Below are 19689 nucleotides of genomic sequence, written 5' to 3' on the forward strand. Positions count from 1 at the left end.
TGACCCAGGGGGCCTTTCTAAGCTTAGCAAAGTTTTCCCAAAAGAATGATGATGTCCTTTATCCAAACAGGGCATTGAGAGCCGGGCATTTATTAGCTACCTCTGTCCATAAGGGACATGTGCCAGGCCTGGTGTAAATTTCGTATTCTCCATCCACTGCTCTAGGTTGAACTTACACTGGGTATAATAGACTTGGCTTCACATGTATGGGAAGCCAGTTCTATACGAGGGGCAGTCTCTGGGACACCTGTCTGTCCAACATATTCTGTTTTAGCCACAGGTAAAATTCAGGTCCCTAGACCTTACATATTCTTAAGTCAAACATTACCAGAAATACAAGTATGTGGTTTGTGGATGCCTTATAAGCCAGGCATGGATCACCCCTCAGCACTCTATAGAAGACTGAGTAGAGGGAAAGGGCATTAAGATGCTCTGCATAATGCACCTTTGTTATGACTTGTATTCGTTTTGTAAGGAACCTCTGAGTCTCTCTACATGTTGCATATAATTGGTCAGGTATGTACCAAAGGCAGCGTTGTACTCCATGATTGGTCTGATAAAGGAGGAGCACAGTGAGATAATAACCTCTTTGGATCTAGATGACATGCTGTTATTTCTAAGTTGTACAACATAAAAGGCTTTCCTCACCACTATGGTTTTGTAGTAGTCGAAGGTAAGGCTACTGTCTACATGCATACCCATATAACCGACCAGTAAGTCAAATGTTAAGGGCATATTGTCAACATGTTAACATTAGATTAATGAGATTTACCTGTGTGTGTGTGTGTGTGTGTGTGTGTGTGTGTGTGTGTGTGTGTGTGTGTGTGTGTGTGTGTGCGTGTGTGTCATATATGGGTTCAGTCTGTTTGATCAAATCTACTATGAACTGAAGGTGCACAGTTTATAAAATATTTGAATGGTCAACATGCTTTTTTGAATGAATTGTGCTCTGTAGGATGATTACTCTGTCAAGGAAGTTGTGACATTTGAGTTGGTATATATAAGAAAGGGAGCATGGGGGCAAAGGCCCCACCCCCATGTCAAAGCATTTTTTTTTAAGTGTTTTTTGAGTGTTGGAAATGTACACATATTTTGTGTTTATCTTTGGGCTTTTCATTTGATAGTATTTGGCCATTCAGCATTTGATATTTTGTGCTCAGCTATTTGATCGTTGACTTTTTGAAAGCTGAATTATTCAGAAAGTAATCCCATTGTATTCACACACAAACACACACACACACACACACACACACACACACACACACACACACACACACACACACACACACACAAAAGATACATGGTTTCGTATGATAGTAATATTTTTCTGTTTTGTCTTCTGGTAGATCACAGTCGTTTGTAAGGATTTGACATGTTCACTCTAGTCAGCAAGAGGTGAAACCGACTTTGACTTAAGTGTAGCCCGGTCTACGCCTTGTTAATGATATTTCTAGTCTGAAATGCCAACTGTCAGACGAGAGCTGGAGGAGTCTTCCTCTGAAGATGAAGAAAAACAGTAAGTAATATTGGAGGTTAATGTTACTAGCATAGAAATATATAAATTTGTTAGCAGTTTTGGTTGGTTGATTTACATTTTTTTCACAGTTTCTGTCATCTGTCAAGCGCTTAAACTGAATGCAGGGCTTATCATTTTAAGTTCTCTAATTTGCCTTGAAAGATGAGATCTGAGGCCCTACTCCAAACATTTTACTGTTATGATAGAAATGTGTTTACTGATGTGTTAGTCAGTCCATCTGGCTCTAGAGAAGCTCATCATTATGGCCATATCCATGCGTTCACCATGTATACCACAGTGTGCATAGATTTTAAAGTAGTTAACTTCATTTTATCTGCAACCTGTGGGTATACGGATCCATATCGGATCCGAGCCGGCAACATTTTTTCTAGCATCTGCTCCAAGCTCCGAGCTCCTCCCTTTACCCTGCCCTGAGATCTCGTTTGCTGTGCCAGTAGTGTGCATCGTGGTGTCCTTTGCTCTGAGCTCAGGGATAGTGAGTAGAAACTTTTTGCTGATATGTAGGTGTGCTTGACCAGGAATTCCCTTCCTCCCCTTCTGTAGTATCGCGTTTGGTCGTTGGTTTAAAAAAAAAAAAAAAAAGATTTTTGTATTAGAGTAGTAGTTAGGCCTGCCCTTCCCCAACCTGTGTGTGTGTGGTTTTTTGGAAAGGTAGTGCTTATACCTTGGAGTGCAGGACTATGGCTGACAAGCCAAAGCCTGTGTTCAAAAAATGTACAGTGTGGCCATAAGCTTTCCCCTGCCGATGGTCACATTCTGTGTGTGATATGCTTAGGAGTGGCACATTTATCCACTCATTGTGCTGTCTGTTCAGGTTTTAACCCTAGGGCCCTTGGGGATCATAAGGCCAAGCTAGTTACCAAAGGCCTTCTCCCTGTTGCCATGCTTTGCCTCGGCCTCTGTTGCTAGTGTACCACCCCAGACAGGGACTCAACCTCCCTCTTCGTCTGGCGATGGGTCTTTAAAGGACAAATCTTCAGTCAGTGAGTCTGACAAAGATAAGGAAAAAGAAAAAGAGAATGAAAAGGAAAGGCGCAGAGAAGAAAGGAAGAAAAAGAAGGACAAACATCGTAAGAGATCCCCAGACAGGGAGCTCTTTCTCAGCCCCCCATCTAAGACCATGAGGCCTGTTTCTCCTCAGCTCCGGTCTCCTCGTTTCTCACTGGAGCCGTTGGAACATTCGGACCCGAGGCCCTGCACCCCACTGCGCAGACCAGCCAGATCCGAGTTGGTGGCCTCTTAGAGGTCGACTCTGAGCCTCGGACATGGATATGGACAGGATGATGAGATTTATTCAGACCCAAATTCAGATGGGAATTTTGCCAGGTCCGTCTCCCTCTGGAGGGGAGACCTACATGCCTCTTTTCCGCCTCATCTCTCCTTCCCCGATCCGTGCCTCGGGGCTCTTAGATCCAAGGTTTTTCGGAGCTGGTAGCTCGGCGCTGACGGTTCCTCCAACCTCCTCCGGCTGTTACCTTGAGTTCCTCAGATCTGACTTGTTCAGATCCGAGTGACTCTCAGAGCCGCGGACAGGGAGTCGGACCCGGGGGATTGGATTCTTTGGCTCCGACCCTTTCGGACCTGATCCGTTCCCTCGGACCTCGGGCTACTCTGTCTTCGGCTCCGGTCCTCGCTTCGGATCCTGGGAGGACTTCTCCCTCAGCCTTCGAAGTGGTGGAGAGGGTCCTCTCCCAGGGATTGAGACCCCAGCCCATTCCTTCGGATACCACCCAGGCCCCCCTCAATTTGGCGACGACTCCCTTAATCCTGTCTCAGGGATAGCCCGTGCCAGAGGATTCCCAGGTAATTTTCCCCTAGGAAATCCTTACGGTTCGCGGATCCCCTTCTGAAAGTCCCGCTGAAGGGGTTCATCATAAGCACAAGTGCAAAAGGGAGGCACTTGGACTCCCCCGAGTCCCTCACCACTGACACTGACTTAGGAGAAGGTTCCCCCAGCTCACCTCCCGAAGACGTCTCCTTCGGAGAAATTATGGAGATCCTCCGCCAGAGGGGAGGTTGGTCAGCCCCAAAACCTTCTGGGTATGAGTCAGTGTTCCTGGAGGCCTTTGGCATGGGCCCTTCTATTTCCTGGGTGGCCCCACCAGCAGATCTCTTGGTGGACCTCATCACCACGAGGGCATGGAAGGAGCACGACACCGTAGAGCCCATCCCCAAACGCCCTGACAAGGTTTTATCTCCCCCTTCTGATAGACAACCCTGGGCAAAAGGAGCCCCAGTTTTTGCTATGTTGTTCGCAGCGGCCACAAAGAAGCAACTAGCACAGGAGAGTTCCTTAGTACACCCTCCAGACAAGGAGTCCAGGTTGGTGGATAGGTTTGGGAAGCTTGTATACTCCTCAGCGACTTTTTCTATCTGTGCGCTGAATTATTTGGCACATGTGATTCGGCTTCAGTGAGACCTTGCTTTAGAATTTGCTGAGTCACCCCCAGAGTCTTTATCGCCGCAGGACAGACAGCTGTTCTCGGCGAAAATGTCTACTCTGAAGTCAGTCTCACTATGCGGCTCCTTTCCATGCCACGGAAGGAGCAGCTAGAGCGGCTGGGACAGGCATAGCCATGAGATGTCATGCCTGGCTCAGATTGTGTCAGTTTGCGGACCCTTTCAAGGCGTCGTTCATCAACACTCCCTACGACAGTTCTTCTCTCTTTGGGAAGAGTACGTGACACACTTGTCCAGAGCGAAAAGGACAGAAAGACTTTGTCTGCTGTTGGAGTCCGCTTCTCTAACCCTCAACGCTCCTTCTCTAGGAATCAGAGGGCAGAAGAAGATGTGGTTCCGAAAATCTCAGTTTTCCTGGGATTCTCAGGACAGCCATTCCCCCAGAGGCAGAGGGGGACAGGATCAACACTGACCCATAGGTAGAGGGTGTCCCAGGAATTTTGGGTCTAGGGAACCCTTCTCTGATAGACCCGGGCAGCAGCCCTGAGGGGTTGCCCGACTGAGGCAGTCTGGGGACGATTGTCCTTACACCCAGCAGCATGGGAGTCCATTACGACAGATCGCTGGGTTCTTCAGATAATATCCAGAGGTTACTCTATCCCTTTCGTTGCCCCTCCAAATGTTACAAAACACCTCCCGGATGTTCCACCCGCTCACAGGGAGGCCACAGCTATAGAGGTTTCAAAGCTACTTCTCAAACGAGCCGTCGAAAAGGTCCCCCCCCCCCCCCGATCAGTCCGGATTAGTCGTTTACTCAAGGTTCTTTTTGGTGCCAAAAAAGACTGGGGACCTCAGGCCCATTCTAGACCTGTCAACATAAAACCTGTTCGTAGCTAAACAGAAATTCTGGATGGTCACCCTACAGTCCATTCGACCTCATCTCTGAGAGTGCGACTGGATGTGCTCGTTAAACTTTCAGGATGCTTACTACCACATCAAAATACACAGAAGCTCCAGGAGGTTTCTGCACTTCTGGCTGGGAGCCAGTCATTTTCAGTTCAGAGCCCTGCTCTTTGGTCTCACCACAGCCCCCAGGGTGTTCACCAAGGTAATGGCAGTTGTAGCGGCTCACCTGTGGCTTCAGGGTATTCAGGTGTTTCCATACCTGGATGACTGGCTCTTTGCTGCGCCCAACAAGCATCACTTATGTCTTGCCTGAGATTATTTCATTCGGTTAGCAGACCTACTGGGAATTTGTCAGATGTTCACAAATCCCATTTGCAACCAGTACACGTTCTAGACTTCATTGGGGCACGGTTAGATACTTTGCGGATGAAGGTATTCCCAACTCCAGACAGGATTCCACATCTCAGGTGCCATATAGCGAACTCCAAGTCTTCAAAGGCTAGCAAGGTTCTCCGGCCTCCGGGCTCCATGGCTGCCGCCATATCCATTCTCGCTTATGCGCGCCTTCACATGCGGGTTCTTCAATGGACTCTGGCTGTTCATTGGTCTTGGCTAGACCTGCCCATGGAATTTCCGATCAAGATCAGTCATGTCTGCAGGACATCTTTTCTTTGGTGGTTAACTTCACTGAAGATATCAAAAGGACGCCCCTTTGCGTCATCCCCAGTCCAAACCACAGTGACCATGGACGCCTCCCAACTCGGGTGGGGGGGGTACTGTTTGGGAAGGACAGTCCAAGGCATGTGGTCCCACACAGAGACCAATTTGCACATAAATGTTCTAGAGATAAGGGCAGTGCTTTTAATGTCGGAAGCTTTTCACACAGTCCTCCCTCTCGGATTGATTGCAATTCAGTCAGACAACATGTCGGTCGTCTGGTATATCAACAAGCAGGGGGGGGAACCAGATCCTACCGTCTATGTCGCGAGGCCATGACAGTGTGGGAATGGGCGATTTCCACCGGTCGGTTTCTGATAGCATCGCACATCCCGGGGCGCGCCAACATTTTAGCGGACAGATTGAGTCCGTCCATTCTGATGCCTTAGAAGTGGTCTCTGAAACAGTCAGTAGCGGAGGAGATTTTCCTCACATGAGATCAGCCTTGCTGCGATCTCTTCACATCTCCTTCCAACGCGAAGTGCAGCGAGTTTTTCGCTCTGATTCCCTCACCAGGGAAAGACCCCAGAGACACCCTAGTCCATGCTTGGCCCCCATCTTCTGTATGCTTATCCACCTTTACCTCTCATTCCGAAGTTTCTTCAGAAAGCCTGCCGATGACAATGCAAAGTGATCCTCATTGTCCTGTTCTGACCTCATCAGGTTTGGTTCCCATTCCTTTGGTCTCTTCTCTTAGCTCCCCTGTGGGTTCTGGATCCCTGCTTGGATCTAATTTTCCATCCGTCGGGGACACGTCCGCCCAATCTGGGTGGCCTCAAGCTAACAGCTTGGTTGCTCCAGTTCCGTTAATTGCAAGGACTCTCGGTCTTTCATCCCAGGTAAAATCCATTCTGGTGGCCTCTCTTAAAGACTCCACTAGGAAACTTTATTGCAGTAAATGGAAGCGCTTTTCCATTTGGGCCTCACAGAGGAAAAATAGATCCCTTTACAGCCCCTGTTCCGACGGTGTTGGACTTCCTCTCTGGTATCTTTCAGCAAGGAGCTAGTTCCTCCACAGTGAAAGTACAATTGGCAGCCATTTCCAGTTTTCACTTGGGTGAAGACAACATGGCCTTAGTCTCCTCTAGGCTGTGTAAGGCTTTTCTTAAAGGTACTTTTCTGTTATGGCCCCCTGTCAAGGATTCTGTACCTCCTTGGGACCTTACCTTTGTTTTACAGGCATTGGTGGTTCCTTCTTTCAAACCTGCAGCTTCGGTGGACTTAAAACTTTTGTCCTGGAAGACAGATTTTCTAGTCGCCATCACATCGGCAAGGAGAGTTTCTGAGCTTCAAGCTCTGTCTGCCGTGCCTCCATATTTGGTCTTCCATAAGGATGGGGTCTCCCTTCGTACTAACCCTTCATTCTTACCTAAAGTGGCATCTGAAACAAACATAAACCAGTCCATTAATCTGCCCGTTTTCTTTCCCAACTTCCAAAATAAAGGTGAATACAAACTCCATTTGTTAGATGTTCATAGGCAACTTCATTTTTATCTTCATAGAACAAAGTCTTTCTGCAAGACTGACCAATTGTTTGTTTCCTTTTCCAAAGCGTTTATAGGAAAAGCTATTTCTAAAGTTTCTTTAGCTGGATGGATCACTTTTTGAATTTCACATGCCTACAAAGCAAAAGGTTTATCTCCTCCTGGTATAGTTAAGGCTCTCTGTACCAGGTCCATGGCGACTTAAGCTGCCTTTTGGTCCAGGGTACCTAGACGATATTTGTGCAGCAGCGACATGGGCCAATTCACATACCTTCATTTCCCTTTACAAACTGGATCTGATTTCGAGGGGTAGAGCATCCTTTGGCTCTGCGGTGCTCAGGAATATCCTTCCACAAGGGCCTCCCAGGATTGGAGTAGCTGAGGACTCTGTCCCACAGATTGCAGATAAAATGAAGTTAACTACTTCAGATAAAGAAGTTATGTACTCACCATAACGTTCCATCTGAATAGTCATACTTCATTTGTCTGCAACATTCCTTCCCCCGGACCTTATCCTGTTTTCAGGTTTGGTTTATTGGGTTGAGTTGCATATATATTGTTAATTGCATCAAACAAGATCTGAGGGAAGATAGGAGATGGTAGGGCATTATGGGTAAGGGGAGGAGCTCGGAGCTTGGAGCAGATGCTAGAAAAAAAGTTGCCGGCTCGGATCCAATACGGATCCGTATACCCACAGGTTGCAGAAAAATGAAGTATAACTACTCAGATGGAACGTTATGGTGAATACATAACTTCTTTTTTGAGCGATTTTGTGCAAAGAGATGTGGTAGAATTTGAAGTAAAAAAGACCTGCTACATTTACCGTTGTTTATGGTTACTTATTTTGTCTTGCGGCTATTTTTTTTCTTTTCAGAATGCCCAGATTACTAAATTGGTTTTATGTGTGACATTGTTATTGCAGGATATTTTTTTAAGCAGTGAGCAATTATAATTTCCATAAACATGCAGTATCCTGTGTTTGTTTTCGGGGGTTGGGGGTGGGAGCTGTATTCTGAAAGTTGTTATATAATTCCAAAAATATGGACTACACCCCTCATTACTGTTACTAATTTACTTAATTTCTTTTTTCCCTGTTTGTTATTAGTGTCTTTGAACTGCTGTTTTTGTAAGTGCTTTGATGTACAAATATATTGTTTGTTATACCATTGGGCACACCTTTGCAGGGGTGACTCAGGAACACTGTCAGGTTATGTAACTTGGCCAGAATCACACAGTAGAGAAGTGAAGGCTGATTGAGTTAAACCTTGGATTACAGGAAGCAGATCATTAGCAGTTCATTGCCTTAATCCTCTGCAGATTTACATGTACTGTTTATTTACCTTATTTCTCTTCTTTTGCTTACCAAATTGGTTTGCTGAAAATAGAGGATTTAACCTAAAACCAGTGAATGTTAAATCATATTGCTAGAATTGCATTGTATGCATGTGGTAGGCTGTTGTGAATCTCAAACTGTTATTCAGCTCTGCAGCCTATAGCTTTAATCACCTTGCTACACTGCATCTGTGGGATACAAAACAGATCTATGTCATATTTCAAGTGTAAGCTATAACTGCTGCATTGTTTAATCATACCCCCCCCCTTTTTTTTTAACTGATGTGCTTTATCAGACCTTGGTCTTCAAACTCTATTGTATGTAGACGTCAATCGCTGGGAATTCCAGTGGATCTGTAATTGTATTACAATTCCCCATCTACCTGTTTTGCCATTTTATCCTGCCTTTAAATTCAGCTTTTAATCACAAATCCATTTGTTTTATCTGCTTCTATGAGCCTTAAGAAAACACTTTCTGCTTTCCGTCTCATGTTACCTCCTTTATTGTATTTGATTTTCATGCAGTCTTGCACTCATAGTAGCTGTGCATGTGCTTGTGTAATAATGTGTGCTACAGTGTGCTTTATTGAAGTAGTTCAACTCTGTATTTCATTCCACCTATTTCTAAAACATTAAGGCCTTTGAGTAAAATATTGTTTGACTGTAATATTTCTGCTATTGTATTGTCTGTCAGCCCCTGAGAAGGCAGCATTTGTGTTCCCGTAAGTTGTGCTAATTTTTTTTTCCCTTCTTCATGGCAGATATAAATGTGTTTTAACTTAGTATTTTTATCCATTTTGTTTTGTTTTGGAATTAACTAGTCGGCTGACTAGTGTAGCTAGTGTTGTGAAAGATGTCCAGAAGTAAATGCAGGCTTTAATGCATTTATTTATTTGTCTTTGTCGACCAGCAAAATCCATCTGGGCAGACCTCATTTTCAGCAGAGGCTTGTGGAGAAAAGCTCCATCACAGTACATTTGTATTAATGTGTGTATTTCACTCAGTTGTCAATAAAAACATTTTATATTTCTAATGAAAAAAATTACAAGTCGGGCACATACAGTGAAGTATTTACATCAACATTTGTATGTCTTTACTGTGTTTCTACAGTAGTTATAGAGGCTGGAGGAAATTCAATGCAGATTGAAGTTGAAAAATCATTAGTTGCTCCTACTCTTTGAAATAGGAAAACAATTTGTAAAGTTGTGAGTGGTCAGCCATTGAGGTGATGATTTCAGCCAATGAGTAAGGTTCTTGATGACCTAGTCAGAGATGATGGGATTCCTGCTTATCTCACTGTGGGTGACCATGCTTTGGCTGCAAAAGGAGAAGGGCCATCATGATGTGAAGATCTAATCCAAGGAGGATGTGGGCATAGTCAGACAATTGGTGATGGTAGCTCTTGCTGGAGCATGCATGTGAGTAGAGAAGAGAGAGAAAAAAAAAAGCTTTCACTGCCAAGTTGCTGGCAAATGCACAAAGCACCCTTATAGCTGCCAGGAGGACTACACCCTTTTGACATTTTCTGGCTCTGATTGGGAAAGGGTTGATGACTGGCAGCCACAGAAGCAAATGTGACCCACCAAAAATAATATTTTGGAAATGGCCTAGTGCTTATAGATGTTTGCATTTGCTTGCTCTACAGAGGTGAGTGGAAAAAAGCAGTAGAATGCTAGTACCATTTAGACTTCACGTTTCCTCTATAGAAGATGTTGAATTTCACCTCAGAAAGTTACACTTGCTTTTTTCACACCTAACTGTGTCGTCTAGTTGCTGCATTAACAGCATTTTTAACAAGTCCTACAAATTAGACAATTCCTTTATCCCAGTTTTGCAGCAAGTTAGTCATAAACTGCCTCAAATGATTGCAGATGCCCCTTCAAAGTATCCCAAATGATCTAGAATGTGGAGAGCTGCTCAAAATCTTGTAGATCTCCTGCCAGAGTTAAGGGAGCAGCTTTTCAGAAAACATATGTTTCAGAAAGTGGAACTTTTATCTCCACAACATGAGTGGACTTTGATTCAGATGTTCACAAATGAAGAACAAGCACAGGGTAAGGTATCATCTCACAAAAAGCAAAAACCTGTCCAAAGAGAAGAGAGGTAGATACGCCACAACTATTGAAGCAAACCAGACGAACAAACGTAGAAATAAAATCCTTTATTCGAATAAGTAAGTGCTTTCACGTCACTTAAAACGTTTCATCAGACTTTAACAGAATAAAGAGAATTCAAATCACTTAAGTATATATAAGACACCAATAAAACACCATTTCCATGTCACATGTCTTTCAAAGGAAATTACATCACTTCCATTTAAAAAGAAAATGACAAAAAGGACAAAAATACATATAAATTGTGTATAAAAAAACACATAAAAGAACATCTAAAAGCATATAAATATATTAAACTAATGTTTAAATGGCCTATCTAATAAAAATGGTTTCAATGATAACTTATCATTGAGACCATGGCCCTTATCAGCTGCTAGCTTGATTATCCACCTAGTCTCTGCTTTTTCTGTATTACCAATATTACCTAATCTCTCTGTCACAAACAACTGTCCTATAACCATAAATCCGAATATATGTGTAGTGTCATGCTGCAGAGTGTGTTTAGCCAGTTTTAACCAATGTGGGTATTTAATGAATTCTAATATATTTGTACATCCTGACACTGGTGTTAGGTATGAATTTGATGAGTATGCAGACTGTAAATCGAGGAATGTGATTTATCTGGCTTTATGTAAGAAATGTCAATGTTTTTATGTCGGTAAGACTAACAGGACATTGAGGGGAAGAATTAGGGAGCATCTCTGTGCTATTCATAGGGAGAATGAGGGTAACACCCTGGCTAAACACACTCTGCAGCATGACACTACACATATATTTGGATTTATGGTTATAGGCTGATAAGGGCCATGGTCTCAATGTTAAGTTATCATTGAAACCATTTTTATTAGATAGGCCATTTAAACATTAGTTTAATATATTTATATGTTTTTATATGTGTTTTTATTTGTGTTTTTATACACAATTTATATGTATTTTTGTCCTTTTTGTAATTTTCTTTTTAAATGGAAGTGATGTAATTTCCTTTGAAAGACATGTGACATGGAAATGGTGTTTTATTGGTGTTTTGTATACATCTAAGTGATTTGAATTCTCTTTATTCTGTTAAGTCTGATGAAGCATTCTAAGTGACGTGAAAGCGCTTACTTATTCGAATAAAGGATTTTATTTCTACGTTTGTTCATCTGGTTTGCTTCGATAGTTGTGGCGTATCTACCTCTCTCTCTCTGGTTTGATTCAGATGTCCTGTTTAAGACACAAAGGAGGATGATCCAGTAAAAGGGGAAGCAACATCAAGCCCAGTATATGAGCTGTGAAGTTGTAATGTATGTGCTCTGCACAAGAATGGGTCGTGTGTTTAGTATAGAATTGTCTGATCCTGAAAACTCACTCCATCATCTCTAAGACTCAGCTGACCAAACAGTCTTTTAAAGAACTAGGAGGGGTCATGAGCAAGGTTCAGTTTTATAATCTATATCCTTTGGAAATGAGAAATGGTTGAAATCCCCTACAGTTATGAGTTCTTCCTCCTCTCAGTTCAGAAGCTTAATAACTTTCCTTTGTATTTTTCGTGAATCAGCAGTGAAAGACCATTTTCAATACTGCTCCCTAAGCTATCTCCTCATAGCTGCTGTCTTATCCTCCTTGTCACAACAGTTGGATAGAACCTCATTCGTTTCAATTTACCTGAATTATATGAAGATGCCTCCAGTGGCTGAAAGCCAGCCACATATTGATAGCTCTTCTTGCTTATTTACAGTTGGTTGTATATCTTTTAATAAAATTAAATTGAATTGGAAGTACAGCAGCTAAGACAGCAGTGTTCACCTTTTTTCTATAGTTCTTAAGCCCAAATAATTCTTGCCAAGCAGATATTCATAAGGGATGTATATTCACTAAGGATGTATAAAGAACAACATAAAAAATGAAAATACAAGTGGTATGTGGAGACAGACCTGCATATTGGTCCCAAAGAGAATATCCCATCTTTTCTATCCATGGGGGGGAGACCAGAGAAGACAGAGATCCAGGTAATAAATAGACTGTCAGGAAGAGTCTACAACCTTTCCTCTCAGCTTTCAGTACACAGTACCCAACTACAAAATGAAATTGGAGTGAAGTACTTTGGAGCATATATGTTGAAAATTCCTCACTTTTTAAATCTCCACATGATAACAGTAGTCAGATAATTATTTTACTTAGCACAGCTAATTGCTAAGGACATATAATCTAGATCTAAAGAAGTTATAATTCCCTTAGACTCTGCATTAATTGGACCATGTACTGAGTACAGTGCCCCCTTTGTGATGTGTCTCACTAGACATGTCATGCAACTAAAAAGACTTCTGAGTTTCCTAACTAAGAAGATCATGGGCTTCAAGACCCTGCCCTCTCCAGAGAGGCTGGAGGCACTGTCCATTTTAATTCACTGTCTTATTGACTCTTGTGGGAAGATTTATACCTTTCTTTCTACTCCATTAGAGACCTAGTTGCCCTGGATCTCTACAAGCATTGTACTTCCACAAATAACAGAACCAGGGACCTTAATCCTCACCAACAGATAAGTAAAACATGACTGAGACAGATTCATCAGGCATCACCTCTCCAGTTCTGGAACAGACTGCTCGTGTAGGTTAAGCAGTGCAGCAAAGTGTCATCTTTCAAGAGATACTTGAATGATTGGATGGATACCCACAAATTTGTTCTGGGGGTGTCTGGCCTTGTCCTCCTGAAGAAAGGGGTGTGGCCTGAGGATTTTACCAGCGAGGGATAACTGATCATTAGACTCAGTTCCATGAAATTCCTATAAATGAATTCAGAGTATGTAACATAATTAATGAAATTGGTCTGGAATAATTATAGAGTGAGACTAAATCGTTATTGAAACAACCAGAAATGGGGACCACAAAAAGAAGTTTCTTAATAACCTCAAAATTCATAAGATTTCATATCTCAACACCTTCAGTCCACCCATCACCCAAAAGCATGTGTAACAGAAAGCATGAACAGGCAACTGTAACCTGTGCATATAAACAAGCAACTCTCAAGGTAAGATATGTCTAATGTACCCCATGCAGTTTAAAGTCTGGCGAACAGCAAACTTAGAATCAGAGTTTGCATGTTCTTTTCCTCCATGGAAAAGCTAATCATGTAGAAGTCCCTGTAAGCTACTGCTAGGCCAAAAGGAAAACCCAACTGGCTCATAGGAAGCCCCCTTAAAAATAAAAAAAAAAAACAATGCTTAGACTCAAATAAAAAGGGAGAGGATGGATACCAGGGAATAGAGCAAAAGATAAAGATGCCTCAGTTTCTATAATCTGTTTCAGAAAGGCAATCCGTAAGCCAGGTACCACAGAATATACAATCTGCAGTAACTATGGGCAGATTGCATGTGAGCTAAATGTGGTTAAAATTAATGACCATATGTGACTGACATGAAAATGATGGAAACCCTCCATGCCAGCCAGGACAGACTTTGTGCATATAGGCAGCACAGCACTCTAGAAAACTTTACATAAAAAGCAGTGTATGTTCCCTTAAATGTCGCAAAAGATGAAATTGAAAATTTAATGATGCTAAGTGTCTCAACTGCAGTCTGTCCTTATAATATCAAAGGACAGCAATTGTTACAATCCATGAAAAACATAGATCTGAAGATCATCGTAACACAACTATTTCAGCTAAGTACCACTTGAGTCCAAAACTTTTTGTAGATTAATCTTTACACAGGTAATGTGAAATATGCTGGTGGCTCTGGTATCTGTGAAGCATTACCTGCATATTATTTTCTTTTTCTGTCTCAGATGATACATTACAACTACAAAGTGGCAGTCAGCATTGGAAGCAAACCTCATCCAAACTATTAAACCAAAACGGGAGCCAAGACCATTAACAAACTAACAAGATATGGCTTGATATTTAGTAAGGTAAAATAAACAAACAATGAAGGATTATGTTAAAGGACTAACATTTGAAGCTGGGGAGAAGAAAAAGAAAAGCAAACCTGGAGACCTAAACCCACTAAAAGGTGTCAATAAGGATCTAGTTGCTTACCCAATGAAGAGTGAATAAGGCAGTCTTCCAGAACTGGATAGGAACTGTCTAGCTTAGGAATTCCCAGTCCTTTTATACATGTGCGTACTAAGCTATTTTTAATCTCCAGCACAGAACAAAAATAAAAGCAGCAAAAATCAGCTGCTGCCTAATGAATGAAAAAAGGCCGTATTAATGGTATAAAAAAAAAAAGAAAAACAGCAGATGTGATGTTGTCCTATCTCCCCTTCATTCTTACTAAGTTGGGTTCGGATCCAATTCTCAGATCCGTCTCTGCTTTTATTTTCAAGTTCGAGGTCCTCTGCCAGCTCGTGGCTAACTCCCTGTTCCAGCATGCACCGGAACTGTCCCCAGATCTCATTTGCCGCTAAACAAAATTGAGCGTTCGTTTGCTAGCTCTGGCTAAGAACAATCCTTTTGACTATTTTTTGGTTTATAATTCTTAGATAATTTGATATTTTGGCTTTTTTACCTTAGTGTGTCTACTTGTGATTTGACATTTTTTGCATTTGATCTGTTTGCGACTTTGGCCGTCTTTTTTTTTTTTTGCTAGGCCTTCTTTTTTTTCCTTCCCAGCTTGTGTTAATCTGTAGTTGCCCTGTTAGTGGTACAGTTCATTTAAATTCAAGAACTGTTACAGAGCCCGTTTTAGATGGCTTAGTCTTTGTTTTTTCCCTGTGTGTTCTGTGTCCACAATAGCTTGACCCGTTTAAGTTAGAGGGTCCAGCCTACAAAAAAACTTTTGTTGTGGTTTTGCTGTTGTTCTTTCACCCTAAGAATGTCCGGTACAGAATCTAAGCTGATGGGTTTTAAAAAGTGTGACAGGTGTAGCAGAAAGATGCCCCTTGGCGATAAGCACACCCTTTGTGTTTATTGCCTTGGGGTTGTCCATCTCCAGGAGTCGTGCTCTATTTGCCACTCATTTAATCATAGAGGGAGGAAAAATAAGTTGATTATAAAAGGTCTTCTTAAAACTCCCTTCTCAGAGGCACCAAAAGAAGGTACAGGTTCATCTAAATAGGATAAGTCACCTTTTGATAAATCTGACAAATCAGACAAGTCTGGAAAAAGACCTTCGTCGTCGTCTTCATTTGATCTGGCATACAAAATACGTAGACTGTCCTCCTCGGATCCGAAGTCTACTGGATCAGACAAGACTCCATCGGCTCCAACACCTTCTTGCTCGGTGCCATTGGAGTTTGAGCTTAGGAGCCAGTCCCCAGCCTTGGAGCCGGTCTCCCCTATTTTGAGATCACCCATACTACAGAAGACTTAATCTCCCACTCCCTCAACCCTGTCGTTTAGGAGCCTTTCCGATGATGATATGGATCAGGTGGTAGAGAAACTCTTACAGACACCAGCGGTGGTCAAATTACTGTTGGAGCCGACCCCCAGGGCTTTGGATCCTACGACATCCATTTCCTCTGCTCCAAGTCCTCCTGCGATCCAACCTCTGGCTGTAGAGTCGGAAGGTCCGGAGTTGATATTAGTGGAACTGTTGGATCCAAGACCCACCATGGGTTCCATGGATCCGACCAAAGCTCAGACGTCCTCTGCTCCTATGGAGCTGGAGGAGTCTAGTAGCAGATGCTTAGTGGTTGGGACCGGGGAGTTGAGTCAGATCGGACAGCTGTCTGATCTGACTTTGCCTCTCGGTGCCTCGGCTCGGGTGCGTTTGGCACCTACCTCAGCCTTGGGTCCATCGTCTTTGGTTCTGGGGGTTCCTTCGGCTACTTCGGGTCCAGGGATATCCTCTGGATGGAAGGGGGGTTTGAGGTAATGAGGATGGTGCTGTCTCCAGAGACAGGTCCACAGTTTTCTTCAGATATTCATCCCTACAGAGCAAAAGTGCCTGCCTCTTTACCCCTGCATCCACAGGGACCCTAGACCTTAGGATGCCTCACAAGGCACCCGCCACTCTTCCGAAACCTCCCCAGAGTACCCTTCTGAGGAGGTACCTCGGAACAGACTGTGCAAGAGGAAGCACTTAGACTCCCCGGAGGACTCCACTTCTGATACGGACCTCGATGAGGAAGAAGAGTCCCCACAGTCACCTTTTGATAATAGCTCCTTTGGAGACATCCTGGAAATGCTAAAGCAGAGAGGTGGCTGGAAGTCCTCTAACCCTTCGGTGAAGGAGTTCATATACCTGAAGGCCTTTGGGTCTCACCCTTCCACCTCTTGGGTGACTCCACCTTTCGATGAGCTCCTTCAGCTGGTTTCTCGAAAGGCATGGGAGGCCCTAGGTTCCATGAAGCCTATTCCTAGAACGCCAAACAAATTTACATCCCTCTCCGATAAATCTTTTGTAACAAAGGGAGTCCCAGTCGATGCCATGGTTGTGGTGGCGGCCACTAAAAAGGAACTCTCAGAGACATCATCTTCTGTCCACCCCCGAACAAGGAAGTTGGGACTGTGGACAAGTACGGGAAGTCCATTTTTTTTCCTTAGTGGGTTTTTCTGTCAGATCAATAAACTAACTAACCATTTTACAAGACTACAGAGGGGTCTCCTGAAAGAGCTAGAAGATACCCTCCAAGGTTCAGTAGCTGAAGGGGCTGCCGACAAAGTACCTTCTCAGCTTGCTACCTTAAACTCCGTTGTTAATGCATCCATGAGGCTCATCTCCTTTGCAGCTGATGGAGCAAATAGAGAAGTGGGTTATGAGATTTCCCTAGGGAGTCATCTTGGCTGTGCTTATGTGACTTCGCCGAACCCTTTAAGTCTTTATTTGTAAATGTCCCATTTAACGACTTGTCCTTGTTCAGGCCTAAAGTAAATTACACACCCATCAGGTGTGAACAGGAATGAAAGACTTTGTCTGCCATAGGAGTCCATTTTTCCATGCCTACAATACCTTATCCCAAGGGTCAGAGAGGTAGTGGTAAGTTCTGGTTCCAAAAATCACAAAGATCTTTTCAGGACACTTGGTGAAACTTCCCCCAGAGGCAGAGGTGGAAGTAATAAAGGAAGACTTTGACCTCATGGCAGAGGGGGTACAAAGCATCATATCATCATCCTGTTTTCCCTTCTCGCCCCAAAGATAAAATGAGTTCTGGACGTTCCACCCTGTCAAAAGGAACCGGCAACTCTAGAAATTCAAAAGTTGCTAGACAAATGAGTCCTCCAAGATTCCCAACAGATCAAGTAGAATCTGGAACTTACTCGAGATTCTTTTTAGCTCCAAAGAAAACAGGGGACTGGAGACCAGTTCTGGATCTTAGAATTCTAAACTAATCTGTAAAGAAGACCAAGTTCCAGATGGGGACACTACAGTCGATACTCCCATTCCTGGGAAGATGATTGGATATGCTCTATAGATGTCCAGGATGCGTACTACCACATAAAAAATGGAAAGGTGATCCAGAAGACACTTGCGCTTTCGGCTGGGTGCCAGTCATTACCAGTTTTAACCTCTGCCCTTTGACCTCACTACAGCTTCCAGAGTGTTCACCAAATGTATGGCAATAGTAGCGGCTCACTTGAGATGTCTAGGATTCCAAGTATTTCCATACTTAGATGACTGGCTCTTAACCATCACGACCAGGCATCTGCTAATCAAGGCCAGAAATATAACTTTGCAACTCTGCTCCCACCTAGGGATTAACATAAACTGTAAAAAATCTGACTTAGTGCCATCTCAGCATGTGGTTTTCATAGGGGCAGAATTAGACTCCAAACAAATAATGGCGAGACTTCCACCAGAAAGGGTCCAGTCTTTAACGTACCAGATGAGATATCTTTTAAGAAGAAAGAAAGCCCCAGTGAAGATAGTCCTCAAAGCTCTTGGGATCATGGCAGCAGCAATAGTTTTGGTCCCCATAGCATGTCTGTATATGAGGACTCTTCAGTGGTTGCTATCCACTGAGATGCAAGAACTGCAGATGTCTCACAAAATAGTCATCACAGAATCTTGCAAGAGGGATCTTTGATGCTGGCTACACTCCACTCAAATGACTCTAGGTTGACCGTTTGTTCACTCCCAACCAGTGGCCATGGTGACCACAGATGCCTCTCCGGTAGGATTTGGGGGGCATTATCTGGGAAAGACAGTCCAAGGCACCTGGCAGAATCATGAGGTTCACTTGCACATCAATGCCCTAGAGATGAGAGCAGTGCTTTGTGTTGCAGGCATTCGAGGACTCTCTCTCCTTGGGAACCATTGCAATCCAGACAGACAAACATGTCAGTTGTATGGTTTATAAACAAACCAGGAGGAATCAGATCTTACCCACTTTGTCGAGAGGCCCTGAGGGGGTATGGCAATGGGCAACCTCCTCCCAATGTTTTCTGATAGCACAGGATCCAAGTAGTAGTAAATTTTCTTTAATTAAAATCACAGTAAAAGTGAAACGTTAAGCGCTTTCATCTAGGTACAAAGACTTCTTCAGAACAAAGAATAAAAAGCTCCTGAACAATTTATACACATAAAAAGCCTGCTCTTTTCTTAATTAAGATAATTAATCAATCAATTATCTAAAAGGTATAGGACTTAAAAGTTACTAGCACAAGTATTATAAAGTACAATTGCACAGAAATATTCAATTAATACTCAATTAATACAAAAGTTCTACATTACATACAAATACTGACAAAAAATACCAAACAATATTGTCTCAAACTGTAATCTCAATATATTAAAAAAACATGTAAAGAAACATAAAACTTATTTAAAAAGAATATTATGAGCTGTCACTAACAGGACAGTAGTCCTGTAACCAAATAAATGATACTCACAGTATTAATAGACCAAGTACATACCTATTGCTAGATATGACATAGCTATGTGAATATATACTATAATCTATGGACTCCAATGTACAGTCAGTTGGGATGGAAAAATATATATTTATTTATTATTTTCTAATAAGCGGCTTGGTAGGAATGACCTCATTTAAACCTGGCAGCTTAGCAGAATTGAGTCTAATCTGCCATTTGATCTCTTTCTCTCCTACCAAGGCTTTAACATTTCCACCTCTAGGGTTAGGAGTAACTATTTCTAGAATGGCAAATTTAAACTCACTACAACTGGGGCTACTAACTGTGTGTCGGTATAAGGCATTATTCATATCATGTTTCCTCAAGCAATAGATATGGTCATAAATTCTATTCTTTAACCTTCGGTCAGTTTTTCCCACGTAAAAACTTGGGCATGAACTGCATAAAGCCAGATAAATCAAATGCTGGG

The 19689-nt window shown here is 42.8% G+C and overlaps 1 protein-coding gene across 1 annotated transcript in view; it reads left to right on the forward strand.

The window, feature by feature from the left end:
• Positions 1-1352: 1352 nt before the first annotated feature.
• TTLL5 (tubulin tyrosine ligase like 5) overlaps positions 1353-19689 on the forward strand; it is a gene marked incomplete in the record, with an annotated part of 5893562 nt that continues 5875225 nt past the window's right edge. Inside the window, 1 exon segment of the mRNA XM_044073865.1 lies at positions 1353-1516. Within this exon segment, the coding sequence (XP_043929800.1) occupies positions 1461-1516 (56 nt within the window).

The sequence above is a fragment of the Protopterus annectens genome, chromosome 6.part0 (assembly GCF_019279795.1).
Source record: "Protopterus annectens isolate FY-2018-M chromosome 6.part0, PAN1.0, whole genome shotgun sequence".
In the NCBI taxonomy this organism is placed as follows: Eukaryota; Metazoa; Chordata; order Ceratodontiformes; family Protopteridae; genus Protopterus; species Protopterus annectens.